The following is a 14,354-nucleotide window of genomic DNA, read 5'->3' as shown; positions in this document are numbered from 1 at the left end:
CCCAGTGTTAAAGCATCCCTAGGTTCAATACTAGTTTATAAAGAAAAAGAAAAGCAAATTTAAGGTTCTGAGATTGGTTAAGAAAAGAATGTGGGGATACATAAAAAGATACATTGAATCCCACCAAAAAGTGGCCATCATGCAGGAAACACATGAACCACCAGAATGCAAAACAAGCAAATGGTAAGCAATCCAGACCACATCCTTGGCTCAAGTGTTTGCACCCAAAAAGTAATACGATAAGAGGGCAATGAGCATGCATGGGGAAAACTGCAGCAGGCTCTAGCTACTGTACTTCCATAAATATTAACACACCAGACCAAGGGGAAGCTGCTTTTTGCTCAAGACGGTCCGCTTTCTCTCCTGAAAACACAGGTTTAAAATAAATGTTTCTAGCAGTAATGATATTAACATTTACATCTATGAACTGACTTAGGGAAAGAGGCAAAAACTGATTTAATCTGGGTCTTCATGGATGCACTGCATTACTAATTTACAGAAATCGGAGGAGAAGAACCTTTTCATCAGAGCAAAAGAATGAATAGAAACACAAAACTTGCAAAGTAAAAACACAAATCTAGAAAATCAAAGTAAACCTGAGAATTTGCAAGTGAAAATTCAGGTTAAGGACTAGGACTAGAATGCCTCAACCCATTTATCCAAGACCCAGCTTAAAAATTCAGTTGCATTATTGAAGGAGATTCACTAAGGCTCCCACAAGCAACTGCTTCCGTTTTCCTCTGTTCATCTCTATTCTAATTCACAGAGATTATTTATAAGTCACAAAATCCATGTTCTCTATCAACTACCTCTTTTCACACATCTTTCCACACAAGCAGCATCCAAAATATGTTTGCTTAGTCAATTAAAGTAGAATAAAACGTGATGGAAGGTTTATTAATTGGAAAATTCAACATAATAAAGATGCTAATTCTCCCCAAAATGAACTACAGTTTAATTTAATTACTATCAAACCCTAGGAAGGTACACAACAGAATTTTATCATTTATTCTAAAATACATATGGAAAGGCACAGGCCTTATAATAGCAAAAATAATCTTGACAAAAGAAGTAGTAACTGAGAGACGTTGTTCTACACCATCATAAAGCTTACTATACAAGAACAGTGTGGTACTGATAAAGTGGAACAGTGGAAACAGTGGAACAGAGTAGGAAACTCAGAAAAAGGTTCCACTCAGATATACCCAAATGACTTTTTAACAAAGGTACAAAAGTAATCAAGGGCTGGGGTTGTAGCTCAGTGGTAGAGAGCTTGCCTAGCATGTGTGAGGCACTGGAATTGATTCTCAGCACCACATATAAATAAAATAAACGTACGTTGACAACTAAAAAAGTATTTAAAAGAAAAAAGTAATTCAAGGGAGGAAGGATAGCCATTTCAACAAAGGGTTTTGAGGCAAGTGGACATTCATGGAGGGGAAAAAAAAACTAATCCAAAACTCAAAATAAATGTAAAACACAAAACTTAAAAAAGTTTTTACAAAAAACAAAAACTCCTGTGTGCATACACGCACACACCCAGAGAAAAATCTTTATAGAGACTGGCACTAAGCTATGTTTTTAGATCTTGTCGCAGTCTGGCTGGGCACAAATGCCCAGCCAGAGTGAGTTCGGGAATAAAGAGTTGCTGTTTGAATCTACAAGCTGTGTGGTGGCTCGTGATTGTGTGCCCAGCCAGACTGCGGCATTTGTGCCCAGCCAGACTGCAGCATTTGGCGTCCCATACAGGGAACTTCTGAAGCTTAGAGGTAAGTGAAATTTCTCGCTCTTGAGGAAGAGAGAAAGAATGGGTGAACATTTCAAAAAACAATGTGTTATTGTTTTGATTTATTTTGTTTTTATTTCAAGTTGCCTGTTCCTAGAACTTTCTCAGGCAAACTGGGGAAAATGGTTGACTCAAGGTTTGAAGTTGTTCGCCTCCGAGCAAGAGAATTGTTAGAGGAAGGAGGCACCCCAGTGAGACCAAGAACAATTAGGGCATATGTTGATACAATACAAAAATGTAGCCCATGGCTTTTTAAAGACAAGTTATTAAGTATATCAATGGGACCATCATGGTATCCTGTAGAAAGATTTTTCTTCAACAAGAAAGAGAGGGCTAGTTCTGTTTGCTACACTTGTCTAAGATCTTGGTTTCTACAAAGTTCTGATTAATTTACAAAGCTAAAATGTTGAAACAGCAACCACTCTTTACTTATTAAGTCCCATAAGGTAATATATTTAAACATGTGTGTTTTCATAAATTGGTAAATGGAAAAATGTTTAATATTGCTTTGGTCTGTGTCTTTGCTAAAACAAGGTTACTAAGTGTTAAGATTCTATCATGTGTAATTTATATACAAAGAGTAGAAAAATTTTCAGTTGGGTTTCAATTATAGTATCATAAAAAACATGAAAGTCTTTCATCTTATTAAAGTGGAGTAATTTGTCTAAATCAGAAATTTTATAAGAGTTGTTTCAGAATGTAAATTTATAAAAAGGGTTAACAGTTAAAAAAGAGATATAAAAAGATTCAAGATGTGGGAATATATTTTAATATGGAAGGTTAAAAGAAAAAGAAATGTTTCTAGATGAGATAATCTCTGTGTGGTAAAGGAAAAAGTTGTAAAATGCCATTTAAAAAGATTTTGAGGAAACTAGACTTACTTTAAAAGCTTGAGAAAGGAAGAAAGAAGAAAAAGATATTTGTACATGGCAGATTGAGACAAAGCTTCTCAATGGAGTTAAAAAAAAAAAAGGCCTTTGGTTGAAGGGCAGCCATGTAAACTAACATTAAAGCGATTTAAACAGAATCTAAGCCTCGTTTAAAAGAGTGAAGTTGTAGGTGGTGAAAAAGTACATTTAAAAGTACAGTATAGATGATAATTAAAAGGCTTTAAAAGGTTAAATTGAAGATGGTTAAGATGCCTTCATGATGGAGGAAAGATTGCATCATTCGAAGCCTAGTTAATCGTAAAGGCATTACTTAAAAAAAATGGGAAGATAACAGGATAAAAGATATTTAGATAAAGAAGATTAAAAATTTGAAGTGAAAAACTTTAAAGACAGAAGTATAGAAAGTTAAAAAGAAAAAAGATAAACAAGATGTAGAAAGATAAAAAAATGTAGGAAGACAAGAATTTTAAACCCACAAAATAGGAAGAAAAAAAAACTAGGAGGAAAATAAGCAACTAAGGGTAAAAATACAAACCTTAGGAAAAAAAAAAACTAGAAGATAGAAATAAGATAGAAAATGCTTGAAAATGTCAAGTAAAGGTATTTCAGATAGAAAATGCAAAAGGCTAAGACAACTATTAGATACAGACATGTACTTATTAAAGCAAAAAAGAGGGAATTGAAAAGGGGTATATATCCCCCAAAGATAAACTTAAAATAACCCTTTTTACTCTAAACTTTTAAAATCTGGATTCATAAGGACTTAGTGCTGCGGAAAGACATATGTATCCAAAAAATGTACATAAGCCTAAAGTACTTTGGAAAGATATTCTAACAGGACAATGGAAAGGTCCTGACCCAGTGATTGTCTGGAGTCGGGGCTCTGTTTGTGTTTTTCCACAGGGAGAACAGCAGCCGATTTGGATTCCAGAGAGATTAACTAAAACAATTTCTACAGATCGAAAAGAAGATGATTTGACTCAAATCCATAACAGCTGATATCCAGAACTCCAGCTTGGCCATTCTTACATCTGCGACAGTGATTAACCAGGATGCTTTTTTCAATGGCTATTTTATTATTGCATTTTTCCACATCATAAGGTTCTATTTTTATTTTTTGAGCTCATACAAACCTAGGTTAATGTTTTTCTGATCAGTTTTATTTTTTGACTGTGGAGTTTTTAAACATTGCAATGGAGATTTCACCCAGGTAAAGCTACAAGGCCTTTACTATTTTCTTATGTGTTGTACGTTTGTGTACACTCTTGTGTTTTGTGTTGTATGTCTGTATGTGCATATGTCCATATTTCTTATGAGGAGTGCTCATGAAAAAATGGATCCGAATTATTATTTTTTTTTATTCACGTGATTTAAATGGTTTAATTTAAATTAGGTAAACAGCTGTTAAGGATTGTTTTTAAAGGTGGTTAACAGATCTGTTTGTTTACTAATTTAAATTAGGTAAACAGCTGTTAAGGATTGTTTTTAAAGTAGGTTAACAGATCTGTTTGTTTACTTTCACCTTTCCTTTTCATTATATTTAATAATTCTTTTCAGGATAATGTCTCTTTAGCATCATTGCCAGAATTCCTATCTTCATCCCAGTGCCGGTGAAGACAAAGATAAAACCAAACTACAACTTCTATGATAGCTATCACAGTAAACTGTATAAACTGATGCATCAATGAATATAACTCAACAAGTAATGCTCAATCAAGGAGTCAACTTACTTTGGGAGGAAACGGATTTTGGGAGGAAATGGACATATTGATAGATTCCTCTGCTTTGAACTGCTTGCAGAACTTGCCTGGACTATGTAACTATCGTTTGGTGCAGCGAATTGTGGTAATGCTGGCATATCTTTGCTGATGGTGTCACTAGTGATGCAATTTTTATTTCCTTGCCAGCGCACCCCATGTTAATTGTGGTAGTGCTGACATATCTTTGCTGATGGTGTCACCAGTGATGCAATTTTTCCCAAGGAGCCATCTATTGGCTTGGTGTCGTGGCATTTCTGTATCCTCCTCCCTTCTGCTAGTGATGGTCTAAAATTTGGGGGCCAATGGCTGTATGCTGGACCGGTAGTCAGTGACGGGTATGATCCAATTGCAGTGGTATCAACCTAAGACAGGAGGCTGACGCCTAAATGTCAGTTTTCCGATGACGGGTAAGAACCATATGTTGAATTGGACAACTTACCAGGCACGGTCCTTAAGCCACATTGCTTGTTGTTTAATTAATCAGAAGGGGGGAGATGCTGGGAGCCATTAGCCAAGTAGGTATGACAATTTCCTTGCCAGCGTACCCCATGTTGCAGTGACATTGAATGTAGGTGACCTTGCTCAAGGACCAGGGCGGATTAGGGTGTTCCCGGTTCAGGATAATCGGGTTTAGGGCGTTCCCAGTTTAGGTTCCAGGTTTAAGGTTTAAGATTATTCCTGCTGGGAATAGGGCGTATCCTGCTGCCTGAGTTCCCCTTGAGTTCTCACGGGATTCAGACAGTATATTTTTGGGAGATAGAAGCCCAGTGGAGGTGGATTTGGGCAGAGAACGTGGATTTCCCCAGAACGTGATTGTAGACGGCTGGTGTGAGTTCGGGAATAAAGAGTTGCTGTTTGAATGTACAAGCTGTGTGGTGGCTCGTGATTGTGTGCCCAGCCAGACTGCGGCATTTGTGCCCAGCCAGACTGCGGCAGATCTGAAAGCACAGTCTGTAAAAATGGATAAATTACACCTTGTAAAATAAAAAAAGTTCATGCTCTGCAAAAAATCATGTCAAGATGATGAAAGAGCTGGGTATGGTGGCACACGCCTATAATCCCAGAAGCTGGGGAGGCTGAGGCAGGAGGACCTTGAATTCAAAGCCAGCCTCAGCAAAAGCAAGGTGCTAAGCAACTCAGTGAGACCCTGTCTCTAAATAAAATACAAAATAGGTCAGGGGATGAGACTCAGTGGTCAAGTGGCCCTGACTTCAAATCCCCAGTAACCACCCCTCACAAAAAGATGATGAAACAAGCTATAGCATGGGGAACAGAATATACATACCACATATATGACAAAGAAATATAAATTATGTATTATATAAATATAAATTATATAAATTAAAACTATGATGAGATATCACTGCACACCTACTAAAATAGATGAAATAAAAAAAAATGCTGGCAAGGATGCAAAGAAAATGCATCACTCATACACTGCTGGTGGGAATATAAAACAGTAAACACTTCAGAAAAGTTTGTTAACTTACAAAAACTAAAGATGCCAAGTTTTACACAACATTTATAGCAAAAAACAAAACAAAAAAACAGGAACTAACCCAGATGTCCTTTAATGGGCAAATGGTTAACACTGCCATATAGTCATGCTATGGGATACAACTCAGCAATAGGAAGGAAAAAACAAGTTACACATCTAACAATTTTTATGAATCTCCAGAGACAAATGCTGAGTTAATAAAAAAAAAAAAAAAGGACAATCCCAAAAGTTTACATACTATCGTTTCTATTTATACAACATCATTATATGTTGAACAAATGACAAATGACGAAATACAGAAATGGAGACCAGATTACTGGTTGCAAGAAATTAAGATAATGACAAGCACAGAAAGGGAAGTGGAATGGCTATAAAAGGGCAACATAAAATATTCTTCATTCTTCATGTTGTAGATGGCCAGCATTTTATCATTTAAAAATCATTTTCATATACATGACAAATAATTAAAAGCAGAAAATTTGAAACAAAATATATTCTCAAGCCTAAAAAAGTACATGTCAAAATAGGTACCTAAACAATAAAAAGTACTCAACCTGTATATCCATTAACATAGATGGCAACTCCACTAAAAATAGTAGATGATGTCCCATCCTTCTGTAAAGCAGCATCTGTTCGAAACTGTTCCTCCAATTTTTGGACCTTGGCAGCCATATATCCACCCTAGAATTAAAGAAAGATAAAACAATTACAAAGGTTATATTTTCTCCCTCCACTCCCCACTCAAGAAACTTAAATTTTAAAAATAAGAAGACAACCTTATTCTATGCTAGTTACTAGGATAAAATAATGACATCCTAAACCTGAACCACACAGCAAGGTAAAAAACAGGCAGATCAAGTAAAACTCTTCCCTCTGTCAACTCAATTTTAATATTAATAACCTTATTACACTCTTATGATATTACTTTTAAAAAGGAAAAAGTCAACCATAATAAATTTAATGTCACAAAATTTTTTGTGACATTAAATTTATCATATTTATACTGTTCTTATTTACATATACAATTGATTGAGTTACACCAAAGTTTAAAACAATCAGATATTTAACAAGTGGTCTAAGAGCAAATTTTTAGAGTGCCTTCTACTATTTCTATACAAGAAGCATAAGATAAATCAATTAAACAAACCAGCAGCCCTCTACACATGGGAATTAAGAATACAATGAATGATTCCATGGCTAAATTCTGGATCTAATTAATCTACTCGACAGTAGCACTAATTCCACTAGGTAACTTCAACCTCAAAATATCAAAAGCTATCACTTAAAACACAGTGATTTAAAATTTATGCCTTAAGCCACATTATAAGCTAAAAGAATAAAAAATATTTTTATTCTTTAAAACACACCCATTTTTCCCAGCCATCATTTTCAGCTCGCTTCCTCCATCCACCTCGCCTCATGGTGGAGCTTCTGTATTGGGGGGAAAAAAAACATCAATTTTATAACACAGTGTACTCCTAATTATCATTTTATTTCAGTATTAAGAAAAATAAAAAATTAAAATAAATTCAAATGCTCAATTAATCCAATACCTAGTAAATTTTTTCCAAAATATATTATTCTCAGACTGCTTTACAAGTGAAATTTGTCCCTAAAACACCCTCCTAGAGTTTAACTACTGTAAATTTCAATTTTTATAGATAAATTTTTATGCATTCCTAAATAGGTATCTTAATGTTCACTCATATAAAAACATCATCATATGCAACAAACATGGCCACACTTATTAACTTGTTACCATTAATTAATAAAACATTTCCTTTCATTAACCATTGTGTAACAGCTTCAACTCCTGTCTTTGTTGTTACATAGTGGATACTTACAATTGTGCTCCAGTGTAATTCACCAATCTACAAAAAGCCCTAAAAGAAGTCAATTAAAACAATACGTCATAGAGGACATGATGCAGAAAGATTATCACGTATAATAATCGAGTACATCTGGCATTCTTCTTAAGGCAACACTTAGTCAGCCAACTATATTGTAAAAACCACCAGGATGACCAAATGATGGCCATCACAAGTGTTAGGCAAGCTTGATGACTTGCAAGACAAAAAATTATTTACGTCAAAATGGCACAAAATACAACTCCCTGTAAGGTCAAATCTTTTAACTGAAATGGCCACACTGCATTAACCTTCACAAATTTAATATAACTTCTATTTAGGATTTTCTTCAAGTCACTGCATAGGTTTGTATCAATGGGTTACTATATGAAGCCTTCAACATTATCAAAGTGAGGCTCAGCTGATAGCACATACAGAGCCCTGAGTTCAATCCGCAGCACCACAAAAAGTGCGCAAATTAATAAAAAAATTTGGAGAATTTTTAAAAATTGTTTTAAAAAATTATCAAAGTCATCAAATGAGCTTTGTTATGATTAATGAGAATCTTTTACTTAACACCACTTTAAAACATGATGAGAAAGACAAAGCATTTTCTTTCAAATACTCTTGTTCTTGGTATACTGTGGGGTTTAGTTACTGGCACATATATGAATGATGAATTTGTTCTGTCTGTACTTTAAAGATACAAAGAAATAATTCTCAAAGAGTTAAGTCCCAGCAGAGAGACAGATAATATAAATGTTTTAGGGGCATATATAAAATGCTCTGAAAATAGAAGGTAAACTGATTAACTCTTTGTAGAGAACTTTAAGTTTGCTATACGCAGGAGCATAGAAACCTGATGTGTTCAATATCAAGTCCCAGAAGTGCCATATTTTCTGTTAAATATTTCTTCTTTGCCTAGGCCCCCCCAACAAAGTCTTCACCCCTTATTTTAAGGGAGTTTAAGAAATGTTTTAACACATTTCTTGACTTCACATAAACTCTGAATCCATATGCCTGATCTTACAAGTCAAGAGTTTGGGAGTTCTGGCCAAGGATGCAAACTCACAATAATAAAACTATTAAACTACTAAATTTAAAGGTAAATCAAATAACAAAATATATTTTAAAAGCTTAATCCATTTGCTCAATCATTTAAGTGTCCCACTTATTAAGTTCTACTACAGTCCCACTGCAAAAGGCCAATAAGAGGGCTGGGTTTTAGCTCAGTGATGGAGCGCTTGCCTTACACGTATGAGGCACTAGGTTAGATCCTCAGGACTATATAAAAATAAATAAATAAAACAAAGGTATTGAGTCCATTTACAACAAAAATATATACTTTTTTAAAAAGCCAATAAGAAAATCCTTACTGATGGTTTGAGAATACAAGTATAAAACAAAGCTGAATGCAGAACTTTATATAGAAATTGTTTTTAAAAAACTTGCCTCCAGATATAGAAGGCCTAGGGAAAGTAGAAATTACTGGCCAAGAATCACAAGACAAAATCTACAAAGAAAATCTACCAACTCAGTTCTCCTCCCCAAAGCAGGATCACTTTTCCCTCTGAAGGTATTCACCAGTTCTCAAGGAGTGTCTGAAAGGCTGGGCAATGTTTTTGACAAGCATGGTGCTAAGAGAATAAGAACTGGAATTGAAGCATCTTCCAAAGATACACATGTATCTCCCTGCTTGGGATTAGGGCCCTAGGTAGAAGAATAAACTGAAAGTAAACTGATTACAACTTTGCAGAAACTGAATCCTACCTTACATTATTTCTATCTCTGAAAATAGTTAAGGTGCTCCTGGATTGCTAAAACTTCAAAACAACTAGAAGAAGCAAATGTAAATCCACTATGGAAGATAGCAACATCCTAAACTTCACATATTTCTACAATCAATTTTGCAAATAAAATATAAAGTCTGTGACACAAAGTACAAGTAAAAACAGAATAATAAAATCACAGACCTAGAAATACTGAATTTAACACAAACTTTAACCAGCATAATTACTATGTTAAAGGAGATTTAAAAAAAAAAAAAAGTTCTAAACTTTTCCAACCAAAAAATAAATGAGCACAAGGCAAGGAAATACAAGTCCTACAAATAAACTCAAACGGAAGATTTTCAGCAGGACAGGATGAGGCACCCTGGAGCGCAAAGCAAACTACATGATTCAGCTCCACAATGCTGGGAAACAATGCTACTTAGAGGACAAATTTTAGCATGCAGCAAAGCCACCATGTGACCACCTCAAGTGTAAGGCCAAATAAAAGCAAGATGTTGCAACAGGAAACAAACCACCCTATGTTTATCAACACTTCTGTTAATACATACAATTCATACTTCACTGAGAGACCCACATGCACCTCCTTTCAGATACTCAAAACATTATATGTTGCAAACACTTAAAATACACTGTAAATGATAGGTAGTCAGGCAATAAATACTTCCTGAGTAAAGAAAGTAAACTTACATGTAACCTATAAAGCACAGTAACAGAAATACATCCCAAATATATGGTTGCCCAATACATCAATATTTGAAAAGATATCCTGAGTTTTTAATCTTAGCTTTTATGTCTCTTAATAACATTTTTCCAAATATTCACACTCAAATATTTACTAAATCTACTTATCAATCATAGATACCTCTCCCCCAAAATGTGGTAACACAGGTAAAACAGCAAGTAACACACCTTCAATGCTAACGAGATCCACACAATAGATGGGAATTAATGGCAAATCATCCAGAGAGCTGCTTATATAATGTAAAATCAGGAAGGAGCAAATGTAAAACCCTGTCTTAACTGGGCATGATGGTGCACACCTGTAATCTCAGTGACTTGGCAGGCTGAGACAGAATTGCAAGTTTGGGGCCAGTCTCAGCAATTTAGTTTCAAAAAATAAATAAATAAAAAGTTTGAGGATTTTGGCTCACTGGTAGAGAGCCCCTGGTTTTAATTACCAGTACCCAAAAAACAAACAAACAAAAAGTGCCTATTCTTAGAAACTGTAATGTGTTAAGATGTAAAAGGCCTAAGTTCCTGCAAGCCAGTAAGGACCATCATAAAAAGAAAGTGGCTCTGCCAATGTCCCTATAGATACATCCAGGGAAACGTTCTTCCCTCTAGGTGACTGATTTGATTCTTCAAATTAGACTTTTCCCTAAAAGGGAGTAAGGCAATCAATCAGCATACTACTTGACAGAAATATGCCTCAGAAATAATGTGTTCCCTGTTTTTATTCTTGGTTCCAAGCAATGTTTTGAATTATGCCTTATTTACTAAATCTGCTCATTGAGAGGCAACCTCCTAGTATTGACAACTAACCAATTATCAAGATTAGACTTGTAAATAAATATCACATTCTTGTTTTCTGAGCCAACTCTTGCAGACTGGGTTCCCAAGCCAATTTCACAATGCTTGATGACCCTGGGGCAAGCGTTAAAGGATTCTAAACCTGTATTGTGCAACCTAAATAACCTACCATCTTCTTCTGATCCAGCAACATTAATAGATAATGTAGTTATGGATCTCCAAAAATTAGTTTAAAAATGGAAAATGAGTGAATTCATATATGTAATAGTACCTTTATTCCTAGCATATAGAGTATGTTCTCAATAAACATTAGCTACTATTCTAGGAATATACCTTGCTAGTTCAGAGTGAAAATCAAATTTTGAGACTACATATAAAACAGTTTATTTAAATGAACATCCATGATCTATCTACAACATAACAAAAAGCAAAGATTTACTGACACAAGATCTGGGTTCAAACCCCAGTTCAAAGGACTACCTAGCTATGACACAGGGTAAGTCTAAAGCATTTGGCGTGACATCTCTTCACCTAAAAAAACAAGTATAACGAATCAGCACTCAGAAGAATCCCTTAGGTGGCCATATATGAATGTAAAGTGGATGTGGCGGAAAGAAACAGCAAGCAAGAAAGATTCTACTCCCTAAACCCTTCTAATTTAAGCAGACTTTTTTTTTTTTTTTTTAATGTTTTGGAAATCTGCCCAGGTAAGGCCAATTTTAAGGCAAATGGTAGAGCAGCTGTGTCTATAAGAGCCAAGGATTTGAAATGCCTACAATGCAAGACTTCCTGACTTCTATTCTTTTAAAAGGGATGTCCAAACTATAGGAAGTTTCTCATTAAGGACGGGATTATTTAAAATATAACAAGATTATTTATGCTTGCATTTTACCTAACTTTAGTTCATCGTTTGCTAGAACACATTCTGTACATTTTAAGAGGCTGGTCAAATCCCACTAAAAAGACTATCATTCTGCCTTCTTTACTATGGCTACTGATGGATTTTAACATATACCAAGGAAATGAAGTTCATCATAAGGAGCAATCACTTTCATGCAAAAATGATGTTTTATGTATTTACAAAAGAATTATTAACACTTTAAGTACAAACAGTTCATCAGACACAAGTAAAACTCACCCCATATAGAGAAAAAATGCCCAAATATTCACCAGTATTAATCTGTTGGTTACATATTTGAAACTCTAAAGTCTACTGAATATTAAGATTAATGGAACCGCCTTTAAATTGCTTTTAATCAGTGTCATTACTATGGTCATCTATAAATGTATGGTGTTATCTTACCTTCATTTAATAGTTACATAAGACATATTTATTCTATGAAATTAATATGCAAATATGCAATGAATGAATGCAATGTGTACATTTTAAGTTGTGTAGCACAATTCATGAATGTGACAAGGACAGCAGCCTGTGGTTACTACCCTACTTTAGGCAAAGTTGAAATAAAATAAGCTTGCCTTTGGCTCTCTTCCATCTCTCAACATCTTTCTTTTTTTCCTCAAGGTTTATCTTAATTGGTTAGCTGTCAGTTCTCTGCCAATGTATTTACTGAACTGACTTAAGGTATGATGTCCCAAGGACATCTATGTTTAAAAGGACTTCTGCATGACCATTCAATGAGAAAAGGACAATCTTTTCAATAAATGTGATAGGAAAACTGGATATCACATGCAAAGGAAGTTGAACCCTTACCTTATACCATATACAAAATTAATTCCGAATGGATCAAAAACCTTAACATAAGAGCTAAAATTATAAAACTCTTAGAACTAAGAAAGCATTGATTTCTTGGCTATGACACCAAAAGCACGGGCAACAACAAAAAGTAGATAAATTGGACCCCATTAAAAATTTAAAACTTCTCTGTACATCAGAAGACCCAACAGGGGATCTGAGTGTGCTCAGTGATAGTGAGCACTGGCAAGTTTCTGGGTCAATTTCTGGCATCACAAAAAGAAGGGCAGAGAACAGAACAGTAAAAGGAAATGCTACAGAATGGGAGAAAATATATGCAAATTTTATATCTGATAAGGGGTTGTATATTTTTTAAAAAAATCTCTACAACTTAATATTAAAACCACACAAATTGCCAATAAGCACTTGAAAGGATGTTCAACATAACTAATCATTATGCAAATTGAAAGCACAATGAATAGGATAGCTACTATTAAAAAAAAAAAAAGAAAAGTATTGCCAAAGATAGAAAGGCACTGGGACCCCTTGTGCACTATGGTGAAAATAAAATATGGTGCAGCTTCTATAGAAAATACTACAGCAGCACAGTATGGTGGCACATGTCTACCATCCCAGTAACACAGGAAGCCAAGACAGGAAAATCAAAAGTTTAAGGCCAGCCTGAACAACTCAGAAAGTTTCTGTCTCAAAATAATAATTTTAAAAAAAGGACTGAAGATGTAGCTTAGTGACAGAGCACCTGGGAGTTCAATCCCGGAGGGAAGAAAGGAAGGAAATGAAATAGTACAGCAGTTGTTGAAAAAATTAGGAATGGACTTATCATGATTATGAAATTTTACTTCTGAGTATAGACCCTAAAATAAAGTGTGAACACAAGCACATATTTATTTATTTCTAGTCCACATTCACACCTTAATTATTAACAAAAGCCAAAAGGCAGGAAAACTGAAGTGTCTGTTGATGGGAGAAATGGATAAGGAAAATGTAGTATATATCTAAAATGAAATATTTTGTCTTAAAAAGGAAGGAAATTCCAACACATGCTAGAACATGAATGAACCATGAAGACGTAAGTCTAAGTGAAACAAGCCATTGTAAAAAGACAAATATGTATGACTCTATTCATGAGTTACTTTAAGCAGATAAATTCAGAGACAGAAAGTAGAATGGTGGTTGTAGGGAAGAGTTATTATTCAATGGGTTAAGTTTTAGGCAAGGTGAAAGGGTTCTGATGATGAATCGTGGTGATGGTTGTAGGATAATGTGAATGTAACTAATCCACTAAACTGTACACTTAAAAACAGTTAAAACGGGGCTGGAGATGTGGCTTAGCGGTAGAGCGCTCGCCCAGCATGTCCAAGACCCTGGGTTCGATCCTCTGTACCACATAAAAATAAATAAAGGTATTATTGTGTCCAACTACAACTAAAAAATAAAACATTAAAAAAAACCAGTCAAATGGTAAGTTTTATATCGTATCTACTTTACATAGATATAAAATTTTTTTAAATAATATTTAAAGGAGCAAAGGAA

At 34.8% G+C, this 14,354-nt stretch overlaps 1 protein-coding gene across 7 annotated transcripts in view; it reads right to left on the bottom strand.

The window, feature by feature from the left end:
• The window catches only part of Rev1 (REV1 DNA directed polymerase), a 78,598-nt gene that overhangs the window by 47,970 nt on the left and 16,274 nt on the right, over positions 1–14,354 (bottom strand). For all 7 annotated transcript variants that reach the window (XM_071601838.1, XM_071601837.1, XM_027950633.2 and 4 more), the window contains 2 exons: positions 7,302–7,365; positions 6,489–6,615 (listed from right to left, as the gene is read on the bottom strand). In XM_071601838.1, coding sequence (XP_071457939.1) covers positions 6,489–6,615; positions 7,302–7,355 — 181 coding nt within the window. In that variant the 5' untranslated portion in view covers positions 7,356–7,365. The remainder of the gene's footprint in view (positions 1–6,488; positions 6,616–7,301; positions 7,366–14,354) is intronic.

The sequence above is a fragment of the Marmota flaviventris genome, chromosome 14 (assembly GCF_047511675.1).
Source record: "Marmota flaviventris isolate mMarFla1 chromosome 14, mMarFla1.hap1, whole genome shotgun sequence".
NCBI lineage: Eukaryota > Metazoa > Chordata > Mammalia > Rodentia > Sciuridae > Marmota > Marmota flaviventris.
This window is presented reverse-complemented; position numbering and strand designations above follow the sequence as displayed.